The sequence below is a fragment of the Myotis nattereri genome, assembly GCF_964212035.1.
Source record: "Myotis nattereri genome assembly, chromosome: 3".
NCBI classification, from domain to species: Eukaryota; Metazoa; Chordata; class Mammalia; order Chiroptera; family Vespertilionidae; genus Myotis; species Myotis nattereri.
This window is the reverse complement of record NC_138077.1, coordinates 144629487-144654244: the sequence shown is the minus strand read 5'-3', so window position 1 is coordinate 144654244 and position 24758 is coordinate 144629487. Positions and strand designations below refer to the sequence as shown.

Below are 24758 nucleotides of genomic sequence, written 5' to 3'. Positions count from 1 at the left end.
GTTGAGAACCACTGCCTTAGAGAGTGACTATGAAGGAGGTATGTGGGAAGTAGAACTTCCTAAATACTGCATGCTGAGGCCATTTAACCATTGCTAGAGCCTTCAGTGACACACAAAATGTGTGGGTTTTGTTTTGGTTTTATAGCAATTTTTATGCTATACTGTTTAAACTTAAGAAAAATTTCAATTATCATCCTACTTTTAAGAGAACATTACAAGGTGCCAGACATGTTGGAGAAGCATTTCAAACCTTCCAGATTTGCTTAGCTGCCAGCTGAATACTACCAATTCAATAGCATGTACAAGCACCAAACCAAGTCCCATCAAATCAAGAGATACAATGAAAACAACGGTTATTTTGAGTCACTGATTTTTGGGGTAATTTGTAATGCGGTGATAATCGGAACAAACATGCACTATGAACCACCCGTCACCTGAGGCTAAAATAGTTTTTGTCTTATAGTTGGTGTTTAGTGAGTATTAATTAATAACCTTTTTCATTTCAGAAACTCCCTATACCTAATTTATTTCACGTTTCATTTTAAGATATTTCATTTCTTTGATAAAACACTAATCTGCTTATGACATTTAATTACAGGTCATGCTATTGACCCTGCTTCTTGGAAACTATTAGTAAGTGGAAGCATTCCTTCTTTACTTTTAAAATAGGAAACATTTCTTTACTTTTAAATTGTGTAACAATGAGATGAATTTTACATTTTAATTAGATGCTTAAGGAATTGATTACCTAGAAAGTCTTTTTTTTGTTTTAACCCTAATTGAAAATGGTATTGTAGTTATTCTGAATAGTTGCCATTGCTTGAGACTGACTTGAAATAGTATTAAAATGTCTTTTTCATATGAGCATGTTTTCTTCTAACTTGCTATTTCTAAGAGTAGGATCCCATGAATTTATTCCAAAACTTTACTCAAGGTTCTATTGAAATTTTCTTTACAGCCTCCCTGCCCCCCACCCCTTTCCATTTTCTTAAAACTCTGTTTATGGTCTCAATAGCCAAGTATTGCCTCTCCTCTCACATTATTATGGGAAGGACTCAAGGACGTTTTCTCAGGCCTTAATAATAGGAATAATGTTTCTTTAAAGTAGTTGTTTTTATCTTATGACAGAACACTGACACAGAACTGATTTTTGTGTTAGATGCTAGAAAGTTCATGGCTCATATTTATTATCTCTGTCACCCTGGCTTCATCTAATTTCTTCCATCCTCAATTTCCTTTCTGTAATTTCCTCACTTAAAAAACTAGCTGTGTTGTATGCATTTTTTTAATAAGCTATCTTTAAAACATTTTGAAACAAGACAGGCTATTTTAGAAATCATTCAAGATCTTAAGGTATTTTGAAAGTCCTTCTTTCATCAGCTTTAACCTAATCTTTCTAGGTAGTCTTCCTTATTTTTTAAGTCCTTTTGTATCCTTCCTTTGGTTTCAACTATGACTTTTATACTGGCTACAAGTAGATCTGTGTATCTCAGTCCAGATCTCTGTATTTTTTGGACCTAAATTTACAGCCAACAAAAGAGCATTTCCTGTCTATTATCTCTCCCCTACATATACCCCACCCCCACATCTTTAATTAATATTGTTAATTACAATATTGTTACATATATCCTTGATCACATTAAAGTTTTTTGAATGTTAACAAACTTTATACTTTCTAAATATCTTTTAATTCAATTTTCTTTAATAACCAAGCATTTAAAACTTTACAAAATGTCCATTAAATTTGTTAAGGTTCTTTTCCTTTTTCCCCTCTATGGGTCTAAGCATGGGTGGGACTTTTGTAGATGCATCTACTTTTACTCCAAGGGGCACATGATCGAATCTCACTCAAATCAACTTTTCCAAACAGAAAAACCCCTATAAATAAATAGGGCCAGTCTATGTTAATTTTTTGTGATGGTGTTAGTTTTGAAAGACATCTTTAGTAAATAAATAAAGGGGCGAGGTAAAATACTGTGGCTTGCTTGGTGAATCTTAATTGCGAAATTTCTTCTTCTTTCGGAACTTCTTTCCTGCTGCATTTGCTGTTTTTTCAGCCATGATCTCTGAGTACTTCCTTCGGTTATATCTAAAAATAAAAACCAAACTTTTAAGTTCTAAAGTATGACAAATCAAACTTTAGAAGTCAATGTAACATTTTTGGGAGGTAGAGCCTGCTTTTAAATCTCAAATATTTTGTGTGTGCATTTTTACCATCTATTCATCACATTTGTACTAAATTCAACCATGTGTAAGGAGCCATACTAGGAGTTGGGGACAGAGGAGGGAACCAGAGGTCAAAGTCCCTGCCCTCATGGAGCTTATAAGCTAGTGAGAAAAAATGACAACTATAGAGGAAAGTTTTTGAAAACTTTCAGTCACTAGAAACTCGTGCACTACATCCAGCTAATATCAAATGCTTTAAATATTTTTGTGGGATAAAAATGTAAATAAAATAGAAGGACTAAGTAAAACAAAAAATTTGCACTTACCTATAAACTCAAAAATATACTTCTTAGAACCTTAAGAAATATACCAAAGACCAATGGTTTTCAAAATATGGTCTGGGAATGAGACCCTTCCAGGAGTCCATTAGGTAAACACTATTTTACAAGTATACTAAGTCATCATTGCCTATCGCATGAGTGTACAGGGAAGTTTTCCTGAGGCTACACAATGTGTTGTATCACAACAGACTGACACAGAAGCAGATATGAGGCTCCAAATGTCTTTAAGCCAGACATAAAAGAGATCTAAATTTCATTATTTTTGTTTTGTTCATGAAAATATGTTAATGTGTAATGGGTTTATTACTTTAAAATGAATTGATAAATATTCTTAAAGTTTCTAAATTCTAATTTCCATTATGGTAAATATTGATAAATGTAACCCACAGAACACAAGTTCTCTGGGTCTTCAATAATTCTTCAGAGTGTAAAGGCATCCTCAGACCAGAGAATTGCGACTATAGACTGTATTTCCCCATTGGGCTTTGGAAATACAGAAGCACAATTTATTGCAGAAAAATAATGCTGTGGTAGCTAGAAGTTGTCAGTCCACAGTTAATTATGAAAAGTTAAATTCTCTAAACATACAAAATTCCTTTGTTCTAAAGCACATTCACTGTGTTAAATAAATCTGTTATCACATTACTAAACCCAAGGATTAGCTAAAATTCTCTCTAAAACAGAAGCTATTTAAAGCCTTTACAACTTTACAGCCCATTCTATCCCCAAAACACAACTTAATACAGACTTTCTAACAAATTTAAGGTTAGATTAAAAATAAAACAAAGCCAGCCCTGGCCAGGTAGCTTAGTTGATTAAAGCATCATTACAACAAGTCAAGGTTGTGGGTTCGATCCCTGGTCAGGGCACATACAGCAATCAACTATTGAATGAATAGATACGTGGAACAACAAATTGATGTTTCGCGCTCTCTCTCTCAAATCAATAAAAATAATTTGAAAAAAATGAATTAAAACAAAAAACCACATAACAAAGAAAAGCACATTTTTTTTCTGTCCCAGAACATTCCTACTAATGAACATCTGATGCATTAAATATATTCAGTGAAGTTCTCTTTCCCAAAGTGGTCAGAGACAACCTCTTGAGCCAGGGTAGAGGGGATTAAAACTTCCGTCATTCAAAGTGATGAATAGCAAGAACCTAAAACCTAGATTACTTTACCCAGCAAAGCTATCATTCAGAATTGAAGGTCAGATAAAGAGCTTCGCTGATAAGAAAAAGCTAAAGGAGTTCATCACCACCAAAACAGTATTATATGAAATGCTGAAAAGTATCCTTTAAGAAGAGGAAGAAGAAAAAGGTAAAGATACCAATTATGAACAACAAATACATATCTATCAACAAGTGAATCTAAAAATCAAGTGAATAAATAATCTGATGAACAGAATAAACTGGTGAATATAATAGAATCAGGGGCATAGAAAGGGAGTGGACTATTTCCAGGGGGGAAAAGGGTGTGGGGGGTGCGGGAAGAGACTGGACAAAAATCATACATCTATGGATGAGGACGGTGGGGGGGGGTAAGGGCATAGGGTAGGGTGGGAACTGGGTGGAGGGGAGCTGTGGGGGGAAAAAAGAGGAAGAACTGTAATAATCTAAACAATAAAGATTTAATTAAAAAAAAAACACAACTTCCGTCAGTGTTCCACACATTGTGGCATGTAAGTTTCAGTGATAAAACAGACAATATTCATTTTAAGTAATGTATTTTATCTTAATGTATATAGAAAAATATAATTAATAAACTCATTTACAGTAGCAATATAAAGTCTCCTTCCTTTTAAAATAAAGTAAGCAGTACACAGATAATTGTGTAACATTGTGAAAATGGTATTCAATGACTGAGGTATGGTAAACAATGAGCTGATATGACAACCTCTAACTTGCAATTTTATACTTCACAAGTGGCCCAGTGCATGAAATTTGTGCACGGGGGTGCACCCTCTCCACTCTCTCCAATCTGGGACCCCCCGGGAGACATGCCTCTTGCAATCCGGGACTACTGGCTCCTAACCGCTCACCTGCCTGCCTGATCACCCCTAACCACTCTGCCTGCTGGCCTTCTCATCCCCAACTGCCCCCCCTTGCCAGCCTTCTTGTCCCCAACTGCCCTCCCCCGCTTGCCGGCCTGCTCACCCCCAACTGCCCCCCCCGCCAGCCTACTCACCCCCAATTGGCCCCCCCTGCTGCCCTGCTTGCCCCAACTGCCCCCCCCACCCCCGGCCAGCCTAATCACTCCCAACTGCCCTGATCGCCCCTAACTGCCTCTGCCTCTGCCTCGGCCCCGCCACCATGGCTTTGTCCAGAAGGTCTCTCAGTCTAATTAGTATAGTACCCTTTTACATACTTCATTCTACTACATTTCTAGGTTACTGCCCCAACTTATTTATTCCAAGACTAGAGGCCCGGTGCACAAAATTCATGCACTGGGGGGGGGGGGGGGCTCAGCCTGGACTGCACCCTCTCGTAGTCTGGGAGCCCTCAGGGGATGTTCCTAAGCCATCAGTCGGACATCCTTAGTGCTGCTGCAGAGGCAGGAGAGGCTCCCACCACCGCTGCTGTGCTAGCCAGCCATGAGCCTGGCTTCTGGCTGAGCAGCACTCCCCCTGTGGGAGCACACTGACCACCAGTGGACAGCTCCTGCACTGAGCATCTGCTCCCTGATGATCAGTGTGTGTCATAGCAACCGGTCGTTCTGCTGTTTGGTCTATTTGCATATTAGCCTTTTATTATGATAAAGTGTTATTATGGGCAAGGCCTCTAATTCAATTTTTTTTAGGTAAAGGGAGGGGCAGAATTTTCACTTGAGCCTGAAGCTAAAATTGCCCTTAGCTCAAAAATCTACATACCACTGAGACACATTTTGGTGAGGCTCATTCTGAACCCCCACACTGTTCTATTATGTGTATAAGTATTGGGAACCATCTTATCTCTTTAGTGAAAGGAACCTTTTGTTATGTTACAATGACTAACTTTATCTCATGAGTTGTGTTTTGGCTTCAAGCCAGTATCCAGTATTCACGCAGCAACTTCAGCTCTTCTGTTCAATATTTACCTGGCATATCTTTTATTTTATTTTCTCTAAATCTTTCTAGATTTTTATGTATTAGATAGGAATAGCCCATGGACACAGACAATAGTCTGGCAAAGGCCTGGAAGGGGCGGGTGCAGGGTGGAGATCAATGGGGAGAAGAAAAAAAAAAAAACTAAAAGGGACATCTGTAATACTTCCAACAATAAAGATACATTTTAAATAAAGGAAAATATCTTAGCTGAAAAGAGTTTTATGTAAAATAATATAAGTAATTGCTCTACTCTGTACTTTATATTCTAAACTCCTCTCAATGAGATATTGACCCTATGTTCACTTAATGTTAATGGACCCTATGTTCATTGACTGCAGGATTACCTCCAGACCGACCCAGCACTGACTGCTACGGGGGCTGCGATCAGACCCTGCTTTTCTCTCCCAGCCTCTGTCTGGGCCTGATCACAGCCCCCTCAGCAGTCAGTGCTGGGTCGCTGAGGAGCCAGCAGCAGGGCAGTCAGTGCTGGGTCTCCATGGTGACTCAGCAATGACTGCAGGAGTGACTTCCACCATGCTGACCCAGCACTGACTGCTACGGGGGCTGTGATCAGACCCTGCCTTTCTCTCCCAGCCTCTGTCTGGGCCTGATCACAGCCCCCTCGGCAGTCAGTTGCTGGGTAGCCTCAGCTGAGGTGCCCGCAGCGCGGCAGTCAGTGCTGAGTCGCCATGGCGACCCAGCATGCCTGACTTCCGGTGTTTGGTCGAGACTTCGGTCGTTTTGGATATTACGGACACTGGCTATTTATATATATAGATTATTCTTTAGTGTTCTAATACCTAAGTGTTACCCATATGTTGTGGATAAAATTGAACTGTATTTTGTAATCTTGATGATGGCAATCTCAGAAATCACAGCAATGTTGATAGTGCTTATTTCCAAATTTTTACCATTACCCAGACTCATTAAATAGCTTCCATAACATTTTCCATACCCACAATCTATATTATTTTTAGAACCCTTGATAAATATTTTCACTTTTGCTATTAAACCAATCTGGGACTTTAGCAGATATGCTTTTAAATCTCCTATAATATATACATAGCTGCTTCAAGGAGCTTTAAACATATTCAAATTGTTCCCATCTTTAAAAAATCCTCTTGCCCTAACCGATTTGGCTCAGTGGACAGAGCATCAGCCTGCGGACTCAAGGGTCCCAGGTTCAATTCCGGTCAAGGGCATGTACCTTGGCTGCGGGCACATCCCCAGTAGGGGGCGTGCAGGAGGCAGCTGATTAATGTTTCTTGCTCATCGATGTTTCTAGCTCTCAATCCCTCTCCCTTCCTCTCTGTAAAAAATCAATAAAATATATATTTAAAAAAAAAAAATCCTCTTAAGTCCACATCTACTAGCCCTGCCTCTCTCTTCCTCTTCACAACAGAACTTCAAAGAGTTGTGTCCATTTCTTCATTTTCTTTTTGTAAATTGTTGAGATGTCTTAAATGTCTTTCTTTTTATTAAAAAAAAATATATTTTCTTATTTATTTCAGAGAGGAAGGGAGAGGGAGAGAGAGATAGAAACATCAATGATGAGAGAGAATCATTGGCGTGATCATTGCACGCTACTTACTGAGGATCAAGCCTAAAACCCGGGCATGTGCCCTGACCCGAAATCGAACAGTGACCTCTTGTTCAACACTCAACCATTAAGCCACAACGACTATGCCATTTCTTCACTTTCAACTCACTCTCCAGTTTCCTTCCCTATTACTCCCCTAAAGCCCCTGCCAGTTACTGTAACTAAATCCAAAGGAAGTTTTTAGTTCTTATTCAGCAGCATTTCTGTTAGTCACTCCCTCTGGCATATACTTGCTTAAAACATTCTCTTTCCTTGACTTCTATGTCATTGTGTCCTCCTGGTTTTCTTAATGCCCCCTTGGCTATTCTTTCCTAGTCTTCTTAGCAGGCTCATTCATCTCTAGTCAGTCAAATATTTTTATCTTCTCCCTAAGCAGTTCTAAACTGGGAATGCTTATGCCTTGCAGGGGACACTTGGAAATGTCTGACGACATTTTTATTGTTATGAATGGGGTATTGCTACTGGCATATAGTGGGAAGAGGCCAAGGAGGCTGATAAACATCCTACAATGCACATGAAAGTCCCTCCTAATAAAGAATTATCCCATCCAAAATGTAAGTAGTGCTACTGTTGAGAAGGCATGCTAAAATAAAGCATTTAAAAATATCTGAAATTTTAAGTTTATGCATATTGTAAAGGAAAGCATACATATTATAAAGCGAAACATAAATTCCTTTACCTTCTAAACTCAGAATCAGCCAGCAATTCTTCCACAATAGTTTTCTTCCTTTGTTTCTTGGGAATTCGTGAATGGTAGAAGTCAGCTGGATTGTCAACAATGGTTCCAATCTATGAGCAATTGATAAAATAAGTCATGTGACACCTGAATGCAATGTTGCTTTCTTATTTCAGAGTAGCTCTTATAAAATGTATTTATAGAAATGAAAAACATAAGCATACATTACACCAACATTAAAGTTAATTTTTAAGAGCAAAAATAAATCACCTATTCAATCTCCATTAGGTCCTAATGACATTTCTTCATTAGTTTATAATAAACCCAAAATTCCTTATATAATTTAGTGCTAGACCATACAGTAAATTCTTGATGAACAGTGTAATTAGAGAAAAAAAGTGGGACAGGTAATACAAACTTTTGTTTTAGCTTCCCAAATTAATGAAATCAACACAGAAATTCTACTTCCCACCTATTTGATCTCCTAGATCAGCGGTTCTCAACCTGTGGGTCGCGACCCCTTTGGGGGTCAAACGGCCCTTTCACAGGGGTCGCCTAAGACCATCGGAAAACACATATATAATTACATATTGTTTTTGTGATTAATCACTATGCTTTAATTATGTTCAATTTGTAACAATGAAATTGGGGGTCACCACAACATGAGGAACTGTATTAAAGGGTTGCGGCATTAGGAAGGTTGAGAACCACTGTCCTAGATTATCATAAATGCTGCCGGCTTAGAACCTTCTTATTGACCATTCTGCATTAGTTCATAGATTCAAACAAATAAATTTTACCGAGTGTCTACTATGTGCCAGGCACTGTCCTAGGTATAGGGAAACAAAGATACAGATCATATGGTCCCTGGCAGTGAGTAGCCCAGTCTTAGAAGATTCACGGACAGGTAACTACAAAATTAAAGCATAGCACAGTATTATGCTGAACAAAAGAGTACAATGCTCTAAAAACTGAGTGACCAATTGTGTCTAAGAGAGATAAAGGTTTCACAAAGGATGACATTTTAGCTTGGATTTATATGGGTAAAATTTCACCAGCAAACATGGCAGAGTCAAGCAGAGGCCAAGTCAAATGCCAAAACCGTCTGCATATTCCAAGAAGACTGAGTAGTTGTGTGTGTTTGCGCATAAGAGGGCTATGTGACAAAGTGAGGACTGGTGGACTGGTTTGGGTGCAGATTGTGAAGGGCCCTATCAAGGTCACAAAGAATCACTGAAGGTATCATTAAGTGATATCTGTGCTATCACTGAACAGACTGCCCCTTTTTTAGAATAACTGGCTACAATATGGAGGGTGTACTAGAAGGGAGGGCAGACTATTCTAATTAATAATCCAGATGAGTGCCATGAAAGGTAGCCAAGAGCAAAATGAATTTGAGAGCTCCAGAGGATGACTCCATTGGACTTTCATCTGAAAATACTTTGAAAACCAATTTTTAACTTATCTTCTATTTGCCTGGGCATATCCCTCTACCTTGAAAAGAAGAATTGGTACAAATGATTCCCTCCTTCCCCCTCCATTCTGTAAGAATTCTTGCTCCTAGGCTAGTAGTATTCATGGATGGAACACCCACCTTTAGGTTCCACAACTTTTAGAGAGCTGATGTAGGAACCTAGTTACCATCTGCAACACTGTTTCTCTCTATGGAAAGCCATTACCAGCTGGTGGCTGTCTGAATTGGGTTCTGACCATTATTATATGGCCTGAGCAGATGTGCATTGCAAATATTCATCTACCTTAAGAGTGAACAGAAAGGCCACACTTTAATGCTTTCAAAGCTAAAATGCACACAACGTCACCACCGTTATTTTGTTTGCTTCATACCTGGAAGTACTTAGGGAAGCCATCCCGATCGTTTTTCTTATAAAACCTTTTTGGGTCCATGCCAGCTCTCATCTTCAGTGCTTTGAGATCATTTTTTAGTTCATCTGTTAATTCTGGAGCTTTCATACCAAACCAGCCATCACCTGCTGTTTTTTGTCGCTCTTTCTGAAATTCAGATTTCAAAAATAAACAACATTCTAACTTTAATAAAGTGTATAAACTATACCTTATTTCCCCCAAAATTGTACATACAGAAAATTTCATTAATTAAAACAAATAAGGTGTTACTTTACAGAACGTATTAGTCTCCAGATTTATCTTGCATAAAAGGAATGAAACCACAAAATGTAATCTCTCTGGTAAATTAGGTAAAGCATTACCGATGTCAAAAATGAGGGCTCCTTTAAATTTAATTTTGCTGACTTACTGGGAGAAAAACCCACAGCTTTAATTTCTATTGTCTAAAATAGTCTACATAAGAGATAATGTATAAAAACATTTTTGCTTCTGAAGTTTATATGTAAACATTAACACTTTTATTCAGCCACTCAGGTATCTCAAAGTCACTCATTCCAACAGTCCAGAAATTTGTATTACTTCTTAAAAAATAAAAATAACCTGGCCAGCGTGACTCAGTGGTTGAGAGTTGAACTATGAACCAGGAGGTCACAGTTCCGATTCCCAGTCAGGGCACATGCCAGGGTTTTGGGCTTGATTCCCCGTGGGGGCATGCAGGAGGTAGCCAATCAATGATTCTCGCTCATCACTGATGTTTCTATCTCTCTCTCTCCCTTCCTCTCTGAAATCAATAAAAATATATTAAAAAAATAAAAATCACAAATTAGCCCCGGCCAGTGTGGCTAAGTTGATTAAGCATCTCATCCCATGCACCAAAAGGTTGCCAATACAATTCCTGGTCAGGGCACATACCCAGGTTTTAGGTCCAGTCCTGGTCAGGGTGCATATGTGAGGCAATTGATTGATATATATATATATATATATAAAATCAATTTAAAAAAACATGTTAAAAAAATTATTCTTTTAAAAACTCCTAGCAAGTGATTTGCTTAATTTTTTGTTCCATTCATACAACCAATATTATCTACCATGTGCCTAGGTGTTTCATATTAGTGACATTATTGGAGCACCTTCCTTAAATTTCCTCCAAACTCTCTTTATAAGTTCTTTATGCTTATCAGTTGAAATGTCAGATAGAAGCAATGTCCTGCTCCATATTTTACTAAAGAAACCAGTTCATTTGGTAGACTAAACTAGATTCTTAGCTGGCTACATTAAGTTCCCTACAATAGCCTGCAACAGACAAATAGTTCTTGGCCTTTAGTGAATGGTACCCATAAGCCAAGAGGAATAGATAGTGATCTTGCATGGTAATTGTCACTGTTTTTAAGGAAAAAAGTTGTATCTATGTGCACCACTCAGTGCACTTTCACTTTGTGAAAATCCATATAAAATATGTTTATGGAACCACATTTTATAAGCCCTTAGGTATCTGTAACAATTTTCTTCCAAAAAAAAAAAATTTTTAGTTGTATAACCATCCTATCTAATATAGAGGGAATATGATAATTGACTGCCCTGCCCTCAAAGATGGCAGCACCCACAGCCAATAAAGAGGGAATATGCTAATTAACTGCCACACCCTCAAAGATGGCAGCGCCCAGAGCCACAAGATGGCGGCACCCAGTCCCCTCAGCCCCACTGGGGCAGCAGGCGCGCAGCAAGGTGAGGCCCGCCCCCAGGTGGGCCCGGCTGCTCTGCGTGCCTGCCTCCAAAGACCCCTAGTCCCCTGAGCCCCCCAGACACCCATGGCCAGCCCGAGGCACAGGTAAGCCTCGGATGTCAGCTGTCCAGCCGCCCAAGCCTCAGGTAACCAGGGCCGACCGATGCTTGGGGTGTGATGGGCGTTCCCCTGATTGCCGGGTCGCCTCCTGCCCTTGAGGGCTCCTGGACTGTGAGAGGGGGCAGGCCAGGCTGAGGGACCCCCCCACCTCCAGTGCACGAATTTTCATGCACCGGGCCTCTAGGGTCATATATGAGCTGAATATATCTAAACATTCTAAATAATGAGCCACTGTACTTACTCTGCGTTGTTTTTGAAGCTGATGTTTTGATTCACGATAAGGTGGGACACAGTAGTTTTTTTCAAAATCAGGAGTAATGATGGCTTTCTGCATAATCTATAAAAATATTAAATTTGTTTTAAAACTTAAAAATGTCATATTACTTTTTCATCATTTTTTGCCTTATTATGGAAACATCTCTCAAGACTGAAGACTAGACTCTCACAGCCAGTTGGCCTGGAGGTCAAATCCCACCCCCAGTGTTACCTACAACAATCAATGCTTAACTCCAACAAGACTGTGCACAAAGACCACTAGAGGGTGTACCAAGAAAGCATAAAAAATGCGGAGACAAAGAAACAGGACACAAATGACAGAAATGGAGGAAAACAAACTGCTGGATATAGAGTTCAAAACCACACTTTTAAGGTCTTTCAAGAACTGTCTAGAAGCCGCCGATAAATTTAGTAAGACCCTTAAAAAGACTGGTGAGACCGCCAATAAATGTAGTGAGATCCTCAAGAAATCTAATGAGACCCTCGATGTTGTGATAAAGGACCAACTAGAAATTAAGCATACACTGACTGAAATAAAGAATACTATACAGACTCCCAACAGCAGACCAGAGGAGCACAAGAATCAAGTCAAAGATTTGAAATGCAAAGAAGCAAAAGCACCCAACCGGAAAAGCAAAATGAAAAAAGAATCCGTAAATACGAAGATAGTGTAAGGAACCTCTGGGACAGCTTCAAGCGTACCAACATTAGAATTATAAGGGTGCCAGAAGATGAAAGAGAGCAAGATATTGAAAACCTATTTGAAGAAATAATGACAGAAAACTGCCCCTACGTGGTGAAAGAAATAGACTTACAAGTCCAGGAAGCGCAGAGAACCCCAAACAAAAGGAATCCAAAGAGGACCACACCAAGACACATCATCATTAAAATGCCAAGAGCAAAAGACAAAGAGAGAATCTTACAAGCAGCAAGAGAAAGAAACTCAGTTACCTACAAGGGAATACCCATACGACTGTCAGCTGATTTCTCAACAGAAACTTTGCAGGCCAGAAGGGAGTGGCAAGAAATATTCAAAGTGATGAATACCAAGAACCTACAACCAAGATTACTTTACCCAGCAAAGCTATCATTCAGAATTGAAGGTCAGATAAAGAGCTTCACAGATAAGAAAAAGCTGAAGGAGTTGATCACCACCAAGCCAGTATTATATGAAATGCTGGAAGGTATCCTTTAAGAAGAGGAAGAAGAAGAAAAAGGTAAAGATACAAATTATGAACAACAAACATGCATCTATCAACAAGTGAATCTAAGAATCAAGTGAATAAATAATCTGATGAACAGAATGAACTGGTGATTATAATAGAATCAGGGACATAGAAAGGGAATGGACTGACTATTCTTGGGGGGGAAAGGGGTGTGGGGGATGCGGGAAGAGACTGGACAAAAATCATGCACCTATGGATGAGGACAGTGGGTGGAGAGTGAGGGCGGAGGGTGGGGTGGGAACTGGGAGGGGAGTTATGGGGAGAAAAAAGAAGAACAAATGTAATAATCTGAACAATAAAGATTTAATAAAAAATAAAAAAAAAAGACTGAAGACTACTCCAAATATATTCACCTTTTAAAAAAAATGTTTTTCGGAAGGGACATCACCCAGAACCACAGGAACGCTGGCTGAGTGGAAGTCCTACAACTAGGAGGAAAGGGAAACCCATACGGACACTCAGAGGAGGCGCAGTGCTGAAGTCAAATTCTGAGGTGCGGAGTGCACGGAGTGGGCTGGCGGCGGAGGGCGCGGTTGGCGTTTTCAATCGGGAGGGAGTCGCAGACTCTGAGCTCCAGATACCTGCGAGTCTTTAGAGACCCAGACTCAAACGGGAGAAGCGGGACTGTCTGGCTTTGGTCAGAGTGAGTGCAGCTTTCTCTCCGAGGTTTGCAGCCATTGCTGGGACTCAGAGAGGCAGAGCCCCTGGGGACAGGACTGAGAGCCGCCATAACTGCTCTCTCCGGCCCACCCTGTTGATCCTGTGCGACCCGCCCCGCCCAAGCCCTGCACAGAGGCATTTGCCAGATAGCCTCAGGCAAAGGCTAGATTAGCACCTCCCTAGAGGACAGAAGTTCTCTCACTGCAGACACAGCTGATTCTCATAGCCACTTGGCCTGGAGGTCAAACCCTCCCTGGTATTAGCTACAACAATCAAGGTTTAACTACAACAAGACTGTGCACAAAGACCACTAGGGGGTGCACCAAGGAAGCATAACAAAATGCGGAGACAAAGAAACAGGACAAAATTGTCAATGGAAGATATAGAGTTCACAACCACACTTTTAAGGTCTCTCAAGAACTGTTTAGAAGCCGCCGATAAACTTAATGAGATCTACAAGAAAACTAATGAGACCCTCGATCTTATGTTGGGGAACCACCTAGAAATTAAGCATACACGGACTGAAATAAAGAATATTATACAGACTCCCGACAGCAGACCAGAGGAGCGCAAGAATCAAGTCAATGATTTGAAATGCGAGGAAGCAAAAAACACCCAACCGGAAAAGCAAAATGAAAAAAGAATCCAAAAATGCGAGGATAGTGTAAGGAGCCTCTGGGACAGCTTCAAGCGTACCAACATCAGAATTATAAGGGTGCCAGAAGATGAGAGAGAGCAAGATATTGAAAACCTATTTGAAGAAATAATGACAGAAAACTTCCCCCACCTGGTGAAAGAAATGGACTTACAGGTCCAAGAAGCGCGGAGAACCCCAAACAAAAGGAATCCAAAGAGGACCACACCAAGACACATCATCATTAAAATGCCAAGAGCAAAAGATAAAGAGAGAATCTTAAAAACAGCAAGAGAAAGAAACTCAGTTACCTGCAAGGGAATACCCATACGACTGTCAGCGGATTTCTCAACAGAAACTTTGCAGGCCAGAAGGGAGTGGCAAGAAATATTCAAAGTGATGAATACCAAGAACCTACAACCAAGATTACTTTATCCAGCAAAGCTATCATTCAGAATTGAAGGTCAGATAAAGAGCTTCACAGATAAGGAAAAGCTAAAGGAGTTCATCACCACCAAACCAGGATTATATGAAATGCTGAAAGGTATCCTTTAAGAAGAGGAAGAAGAAGAAAAAGGTAAAGATACAAATTATGAACAACAAATATGCATCTATCAACAAGTGAATCTAAGAATCAAGTGAATAAATAATCTGATGAACAGAATGAACTGGTGATTATAATAGAATCAGGGACATAGAAAGGGAATGGACTGACTATTCTTGGGGGGGAAAGGGGTGTGGGAGTTGCGGGAAGAGACTGGACAAAAATCGTGCACCTATGGATGAGGACAGTGGGTGGGGAGTGAGGGCGTAGGGTGGGGCGGGAACTGGGAGGAGGGGAGTTATGGGGGGGAAAGAGGAACAAATGTAATAATCTGAACAATAAAGATTTAATTAAAAGAAAAAAAATGTTTTTATTGATTTTAGAGAGAGAGGAAGGGGGGAGAGAGATACAAACATCGAAGGGAGAGAAATATCAACATCAATCAGGGGCCTCTTGCACACCACCTCCCCCCCCCCCCCCACTGGGGATAGAGCCTGCAACATAACCACATGCCCTGACAGGAAACTGAACCAGTGACCTCCTGGTGCATAGGTCAATGTTCAACCACTGAGCCACACTGGCTGGGCTATATTAACCTTCTTTATGCACATACTACTGCAAAGTTGTACCTGTCTTTAAATTTGTAAGATATATTACAACTGGAGGCCCAGTGCACGAAATTTGTGCAAGAGTAGGCCTTCCTTCCCCTGGCTGCCGGCACTGACTTCCCTCTGGAACTCAGGACCCAGGCTTCCCTCAGACCACTGGCAGGCATCCAGGATCTGGACTTCCCTTGCAGCCCCAGCTTCATCCAGAAGGTCATCCAGAAGGATGTCCAGTTAATTAGCATATTATGCTTTTATTGTTATAAAAATGTTTTAGAAAGCAAATTGAAGGATTTTTTTAGGAAATCTATGAAATCGATCAGTTCAACTTTCTTTTACTAATCTGAATTTGCACACATTGGATTTACATTGTGTCCACTTGTACTTATTGGTGTGCAACCAGCCACCTGCACCAAACAACTGGAAAATAAAGACAATGGGAACAATGCCACAATGGCTCTTGAAATCCCTGAAGAAAACCTGACAGGTTTTTAGTAAGTTCTTCTGATGTTGGTAAAACAGCTTGTAATCTGAGGAGACAGGCTAGACTATTAAGTACATGATACAGATTTTGATTCAACAACATATACTTTTTATGTTATACTAATGAGATCATCCTATCTAGACAAATCTGCTTTTTGCAACTCAGTGTATCTCGGATGATCTTTAAATGTCAATTTATACACAGATCAACAATTTTCTTAATAGCTGATACACACCACAGGTTTCCTTCTGACATTTAGTTTTAACAGTTTCTATTAAACATTTTCCCATTAATCATTATAAACACCACCTCTGCACACTTGTGATTACTTTTACTTTTGTAAAACAAATTCCAAAATGTGTTATTTAAAAATTTTACAGGTCATGCTAAATTGCTTGCATTCAAATAGTATAAACTCCTACCAACAGTTAATCAGGGCCCTTATCTTTATTTTGTCACCAACACTGAGTATTATCTTCTTTTACGTTGTCAGTGGTGTCTCTTGGCTATTTTCATTTGCTGTTGATCATCTTTACACATCAAGTCCTTTTCTGTGGGAATGCCTGTAGTTTTTTGTTTTTGTTTTGTTTGTGGGTTTTTTTTTCATTTTAAATTAGGATTGTGTTATTAATTTGTAGAAATGTACTTTGTATCTTAGTGATATGAATGTAGTCCTTTACTTGTCTTTAAGGTGTTTTTAACTGCTTAAGTTTTAAAATTTTGTGTAGTCAGTCAAATCTGTTAATCTTTCCTAAATTACTTCTGCATTTTTTGTCTTTTTGTCTAGGATGATTAAATATTATAATAAATACCATTTATGTGACTAAAAGAAGCCTTAGGGTAATTAGTAATTTCCCCCAGTGCAAGAACTAAAAAAGACTACTCCTTTGTCCTCAAATTAGTTCATAGGAAATACGCATATATTAAGTTGGTCAATAACATTTGACATTATCAATTATCAATTCAGACATACCCAATTCAGGTTTAGGTTTAGAAGTTTCTGGGTAGTACAGGAGCAGTCTAGACATTCCTATCACTCAGAAAAGAGAGCAAGCCATTTAACAAATTATTAAGAAGTTGTTGTGTGACAAGTACCATACTAGGGTTTAAGACAGTGGTTCTCCATTGGGAGCAATTGGCAATGTCTGATGACATTTTTGGTGTTTGTGAATGTGTGTGTATATGGTGTGGGGTGTGGATGCTATTCGCATCTAGTGGGTAGAGGCCAAGTCTGCTGCTAAATATCCTATAATGCGCAGACACTCTCCCACAGCAAAGAATTATCCATTCCAAAATGCAAATATTGCTGAGGTTGAGAAATCCTGTTTTAGGAATATAAATATAAAAGACAATAAAATAACAATCATATAACGATTAAAATAATAAAATAACGATTAATAATGGATCCGATCGATACTGGATGTTGCAGAAGCACAAAGGAGGTTAGGGGAAGCACTAGGATCAAAAAATGTTTCTCAAAGACAGTGATCTATCTCTGTGTTAGCCTGGGAAAGATCAAGGTATGTTAGGTAACTAGCAGTCTTCGATGGCAAGAACGCAGCAAGTGAATAGAGTTGGAGGAATAAAGGCACATTAAAAGCTCTGAGGAACCACTGAAAGACTTGAACAGAGTATAATGCTCAGATTTATGTTTTCAGGAAATCTAGCAAGAGTATGGAGAATAGCTGAAGAACAATGAGTAAGAAGGCTATTGCGGTAGTCTAAAGGCCTGCATGAGCCAGTGACAGTGGGGTGAAAGGAGGAAACAGAGTAGAAAGTATGTAAGAAGCCTTGTAGCCTAGGCTTTCTGATTGCAAAATGCAAAGATTTTGGCATCATTAACCATGATAGAGAATACAAAAGGAGCTGGTTCAGGCAGAGAAGAGAGAAGTAGGGCAATTAGTGAGGTCAAGTGCCTGAGCACATATAAAGAACAGACTACAGGCACCTGGATTTAAAGTCTTGAAGAAAGACCTGAAGATGCACAAGGCTAGAAAATACAAATGTGAAGCTATGCAAGGGGACGGCTAAAGCTGAGGATTTGGATGAGATTACCTACCCTATAATTTTCTTCTGAAATTAAATGTACAATTTTAAGTCTTTTCCTAGTGAGGGAGGCAGGCACTCACAGCCTTCAGATTCTCATCACAGTCCAGAACAGTTAAGAACTAAAAGCATAGCAAGAAAAGAGAAGAAAATACAACTCCCCCTGGGATCATAACTGGTGGGTGCAAGAGAGTCATCCTTTGCAGCTAGGACTTCATAAAAAAGAGTGACGATTATTCTGAAAAGAAGGAAAAAAGGAGCACAGCAGGCTTGATATGATTTCACTGTAGGAAAATTGGTCTCTTATCAAGGACTAATCATTTCTAGAAGTAACTGGCTAGTTCTATGTAACTTACCTCATTTTTCTTTTTCTCCTTGATCTGTGTTAGGGTTTTCTTGTTTGATTGTAGTTTGTCTGCATTAAAATTTATATACAAACCACCCAACTGCTTGATACTCAGACCAGGGTCTATGGTGCTGCTTGTCAACTTCAGACTGAAAGAGAAATGATCACTTAAAGATCAAGTAATTAAATCAAAATGGAAACAATTGAGATTATTTCAAAATTTCTTTTTTCCCCTTCTCTCCCCTTTTACTGTCCACGACCAAAACAAATCCTTATCTTTAGAATGAAGTTTTGAAAAACTGAACAAATACATAATCTAGTAAAAGACATTAAGGAAAAAATTCAGGGATGAATAATGAATTAAACAAAAGTTTTTTGGTAGCACATGCAAATTTATTCCTCAGATTTTCTTTAAGAGGATTAAGGCCATATAATATAATGATTGATTTCTTAACAGGATTTTTATAAAGAAAAGAATTACAGAAAAGAAGATGAGTTGCCTCTGGCAATTTGGCTCAACATCATATATAGGTAGTGAATCAATAAACGTACAAACTTTCATCTCTAAAACCAATGAGATAATACAGGAAGATAGTAACTCTGATAAAAATTAAAAATAAGACCAATGAGAAAGACAGGTTATTCTACTCTGAATTTCCAAGTTATCCAAACTTAGAATATTCTGGGTAATCAAAGGCATTTGGTAGTGCCACTAAACCAAGGAAGCTTTAAACCAGGGGTGGGCAAACTTTTTGACTCAAGGGCCACAATGGGTTCTTAAACTGGACCGGAGGGCCGGAACAAAAGCATCGATGGAGTGTTTGTGTGAACTAATATAAATTCAAAGTAAACATCATTACATAAAAGGGTACGGTCTTTTTTTTTTTTAAGTTTTATTTATTTCAAACGGGCCGGATCCGGCCCGCGGGCCATAGTTTGCCCACGGCTGTTTTAAACAGATGAGCATCCATATTTCCCACAGGAACTTTTAAAAAAATGTCTTTCCCCAGACCTAACAAATTAGACTCTTCTGCTGTTGGCCTGGAGGTCCTACTATATTAATGTAATGAGAATTTCTACTTTATATTACTGAAAGGTCCTTTTAATAAGCAAGTATATTTGGACTTATAGTCACTTTCTTTCCTAATTATGCATATAAACTGAGCAGCTAAAAGTTTTGATAATCAACCTTTAGTGGAAAGTGAAATCATTCTATTGCAGTGTCTTGAAATTCTCAACCCTGAATGTACATTGTAATTATACTACTACAGAGGACCATGGCTTTTAAGAAATAAAAATGCCTGAGCCTATCCTCAGACTGATTTCACTAGGCATCCATTAATATGTAATTCCTTATAAGGATGCCTGTATTTTGTGGATACACTGCTACCAGGGCCTGTACTTGGGAAAAACAAATTTAAAGCAGAGAAAAAGAAACTAAAGAAGTAGCCCTAAACATTAATGCCTTTCAGTGGTTTATAGATGGCTTTTATTTTTCAACTTCTCTACAATCAACATATAGTAAAAAAAAATTATTTTCTTCCCTTTTATATTGCTATTAACAATCATGCAGGAAAATACTAACAGATGATTTTTAATATATCACCAAAAGGAGCACTTTTAGCTATCATTGTTGGGAAAAATATGATTAACATAGGCATTCAGAGAGATGAAGGAAATGCTGGATAAAAGAGCTCTTCCATATAGAACTCGCAATCATTTCCTCAATTCCCTGGCTTCTTAATATTTTAATGGTAAATTAACCACTTGAAATATGTATCAAAAACTTATTTTATATAAAGGCAAGACTTACAGTTTAGACTTTGTGCTATTTAGTAAGTCGTCTTCATCACTAAACTCATCTTCATTTTCATCTTGGTCTGATGGTTCTTCACTTTTTTCATCATCCTCCTCCTCCTCTTTTTCTTCCTCAGTGGCAACCTCACTTACCTTGTCTTCCTCATCCAAGTAAAAATTTTTATCAGCACTTAATCCAGGAGTTGTGTCAATTACAAACAATGCATTGTCAGGTAACTGATTTTCTGAATCTCCATGTAATGACCCCTTTTGAACACTATTTTCAACAAAACACATAGTGTCCTCTTCAATCTCACTGTTTTCAGACTGCTGGCTTTCATCACTGCTGAGAAGTAATAAAACAGAATCATCCTGAGATGTGTTGAGCTCAGACTTGTACAGTTTGGTATCACACTCAAAATCTACATCTCTTTCTTCATTCATGTCTTCACTATCAGCTATAATTGTGCACTCTTCTTCATCACTACCACCACCATCACTAGATGTGAAGTCACTTCTTTTTATGGTGCTCTTTCTCTCTTCAGTCCATCTGTCTATTTCCACAACTGCAAATGTTTGAGCTAATGATTTCATTATAGCCTCAGAGTTCAGACTTGAGGGCTTTGATGTAGTTTTGTTATTTTGGGGGGTTGAATGCCTCTCAGAAATTAACTGCTGAAGGCCAGTGTCCTGAAGTTCAGGAAAACTCTTCAACTCAGAATTTTTCTCATTAATTTCTTTCTCCTTATCTATCATTCCTTCAGCTTCTTCATCTAAACTCTTACAATTCTGCTTTGTTATTTCTTTGAGAGGTGCAACATTAGCCTGTTTTTCCTTTTTTTTATTAAGACGTTGGCATTTTTGCACTGTTGGTTTTTTCCCAGACTTTCCATGGAAGGAATCATTATCAAAATCATTACAGATTTCATTAGAGACATTTGGCTTATTTATCTGAGAAAGAGATCTGGCTTGTAAACAAGAAATTTGTCTGGTATCTGAATTCATAGATGAGTTTATCATTTGCTTTTCATTTCCTGGCATAATTTTAGCATCTTTCTTCTCTGTTTGTGCCTGTAATTTCCTCTGCGTACTCCTCGTTGTTCTAGTTGCAATTCCAGAAAATGTAGAAATTTCTGAGCATGATGATTCAGCGTCAGAAATAGCTTCCGAATGTAATTCTTGGCTTGGATCTGTTAGGGATTTAGCCTTACTTCTGGTTCTTGTAGAAGGCACAATTCTAGAAATACCTGAAACATGCGATTCTGCTTCAGAGACTTCTTCTTCAGTATGAGACTCACTTATTGAAGTTATTTTCAGCCTTTTCCTAACACTGGACACTGGGGTGCATGGAACTAAGATTTGCCTTCTCCTAGTTATTCTTAAAATGGAATCCTGCGGCTCAGATACAGAACAACAATTTGAATCTGCTTCAGAGGTCTCTCCATCAGTAGCTGGTTTGTTCATTTCTGATAATGAGGCTCTAGTTCTGCTCTTTCTTGTCCCAGTTTTAGGAGTTTTAGGGATTGGACTTTGTTTCCTATTGCCCTGTGATCCAGCAGTTCTTGAGTCATCAGATGGAGATTCCTTCCTGCCTTTTGGATTCGCTTGAATTCTTTCAGCAGAATTCTGTAAGCCAGAGAATGCACACTGTTGATTTAGGGAGGGCTAGGACATGGGCAAGGTGAGTGAGGCACTACTCTCAGGAGCAAATTTTAAGACAGCACTAAAAAAAACTCAGTAAACTAGATGAACACAAAACCCAACACCACCATCCATTATTTTAAAAACTTATATACTGTATCTGTCCCTGCATTTGCAGGGCCCTGCTTCATTCGCCTCACCCGAGTCCTTGACTCTGTCTTTAGAGAGCAAAGTAATAATGATGATAATAACTGAAAAGAAAATATTTCTACATCTAAAAATGTCAAATATTCTAGGTGGACCTATATTCTGAAACATATGGGGGAGAGGGAATAAGGAGACTATTAACTCCGAGCAAAGACAGGTTTAGGAACACACACCAACAGAACTGGTCGCTGCCCTTACCTTTACCTACGTAAGAGAATTAACGTTCGTCTTCCTTCCTCCCAGAATCAGAGGGAGCGACAACTAGCGCCACCGAGAGCCGCCAGGCGACGCCAAAAGGAGGTGCTGTGGGGTCTCCGCCGGCCTCCCCATGAGAAAAGGCGCCCTTCACTCCGCACCCGCTCAATTAGCTCACGCTTGGTGGCCAAAACAAATCCTTAGTACGGTGTTAACAGTAAAGTTAAAAGGTTTGGGCTGAACTACCCCAAACAAGTTAACTAACCTCTCGGTCCCCCACTAAGGACCGCCTTAAAGACAGCAGAGGAAGTGACAGGCTCAGCGGCGGCCGGGACGCAGCCCCGCGCGGCAGGCTCGTCCCCACGCTTCAGCATCAGGGCCGCCGCCCCCCGCCCCCTCCCCGGGCGTCACTCTGCGCAGCGGCCAGCAGAAAAGAGGGAGCCTCGCTATTCCCTACCTTCTGCCTGGAGCTTTCAGGCGACGCAGCTTGGATGTCGGCCCGAGGCCGCGCCGACCTGGTGACCACCATCTCTCCGGCTGGCAGCCACCTGGCCCGTGTCGGTTCCGGAGCCACGGAAGTGCGTCAGAGAAGGGCCTCGCTCGCGGTTCCCGCGAGAATTCCTGATCTCGCGAGAACCTCTTCCCTACGTCCGCCCGCCGGCCGAGTTCCGGCGATTCCCTGGGATCCCGGAGGGCACGGGGTTTAGCGTTCACTCCGGGCACCATCCTTTTGCCCCACGTTGTGGGGCGGTGACACTCGCAGTGACGGAGGTCTGCGTTCCCGCTACCCCTCCTCCATCCATTCTTTCACGGGTTCGGCAAATTCTAAAGGTTTTAGTGTAGCCTGGGATGTGGCCGAAAGAGACGTTTGCATTACGTATACTTTTTTTTAAATTTTGCTTACGTGGGTTTTTTTTTTTTTTATTGTTCAAGGTATTACAAGTAGTAGTACATATGTCTCTTTACGTATACTTTCTTAAAAAAACAATCACTCTTGTATTATTTGTGAAGTTAAATATAAATAAAATAGCATTTAAAGAATTGGTTGGGGTAATGATGTTTATGCTACATTTCCCAGGAACTCAGACTAGTTAGGCAGGTATATGACCTAAAGGTGAGATGGTGACTAGGGATTGGGAATACGCAGAAAAGAAGAAATGTTAAAGAAATTGTGAGGAGAGTGATAAAAAATTTCTTGCAGTGAAGGGAAGAGAAAGACAATCAGTAGAAGCTTTTGGATTTATTTTAGGATGAAGGGTGGAGAGCGAGAATGTTTGAGGGGAATGGAAAGGGATTGAAGAAGAAGATGGACATTGTTGGGAGTGAGAAAGGATGAGTGCCTCACTAAATGTATTCTTTTCTACTTCTTTTATAACAGAAAGCCTTCCCCCTCCCCCTTTACAAAACACAGATTTTTCAGTGGCACACTGCCACTCAGCTAAATAGCTCCTTTCATTGTTTCCCTTGCAGCCAGATGTGGCTAAATTTGGGGCAATTACATATAAATTGAATGTTGTGTAGTTCTTAAGGGACATCTTTTTTTTTAGATTATCTTTTTATTATGTATTTTTTTATTGATTAAGGTATTACAAATGGATCCTTATCTCCCCATTGTCCCCTCATCCCTCCAGTCCTGCCCTCACCCTCACCCCCTGTTGTCTGCATCCATCACTTAAGGGACATCTTAAAAGAGAGGATGTCTTCCCTTCCGCCTTCTTTTCTTTTCTTTTTTCTTTTCTTTCTTGTTTTGTTGTTGTTGTTGTTGTTGTTGTTTTGTTAATCCTCACCTGAGGATATTCTTCCACTGATTTTTAGAGAGAGTGGAAGGGAGAGGGAGAGACAGAAACATCATTGTGAGAGAAACATAAAAACACATCAGCTGGTTGCCCTCCTGCATGCACCCTGATAGGGCAGGAGAACCTGCAACCAAGGTACTTGCCCTTGACCAGAATGGAACCCGGGACCCTTCAGTCTGTGGGCTGACGCTCTATCCACTGAGCCAAACCGGCGAGGTCTTCCCTTGCCTTCTTTAACTTCATTTTACACCCTGAAAAGTAGTGTGTGCTATCTGGTTTGCAAGCAGTAGGTTTGTGCCACTTTAGTGATGGCAGAGGCGCGAGAAAGAAAAAAGCATGGGTCCCAGACAATGGGTGGAGCTGCCATATCAGTCTTAAACAGACTACTTCTAGATCTGTTTCACCTGAGAAAAACACTTGTCTTTTTTGAAGCCAGTGTTATTTGGTGATTTTCTGTTATTTGCTGACAAGCCTAATCCCAAATGAAGAATGGAATAAAAATAGAGATGGAGGGCGCAGAAGCCACAGAAGAATACTCCTTCCTTTGATGCAGGAGGGGAGAACTAATATTTGAAGCAGAGAGGAGAATGTGAATGCAGGGAAATTAAAGTGTTGAGAAGAAAAGAGAAGGGGATTTTGGATTGATAACTCCAATTTTCTATATAAGAACATTCATCTGCTCAAGAATGGGAAAAGTTTAGATTGGTTCTTGTGGGGAATGTGGTG

At 39.7% G+C, this 24758-nt stretch overlaps 1 protein-coding gene across 1 annotated transcript; it reads right to left on the bottom strand.

Annotated features, from left to right (window-relative positions):
• Positions 1 to 360: 360 nt before the first annotated feature.
• Positions 361 to 22901, bottom strand: DNTTIP2 (deoxynucleotidyltransferase terminal interacting protein 2). The gene is made up of 7 exons (XM_081088468.1): positions 22694 to 22901; positions 20210 to 21819; positions 18407 to 18545; positions 11817 to 11912; positions 9715 to 9879; positions 7873 to 7982; positions 361 to 2089 (listed from the first exon to the last, which is right to left on the bottom strand). The coding sequence occupies exons 1-7, from the start codon at positions 22763 to 22765 to the stop codon at positions 1996 to 1998; spliced, it is 2286 nt and encodes a 761-aa protein (XP_080944594.1). The 5' UTR covers positions 22766 to 22901; the 3' UTR covers positions 361 to 1995.
• Between the last annotated feature and the right edge of the window lie 1857 nt (positions 22902 to 24758).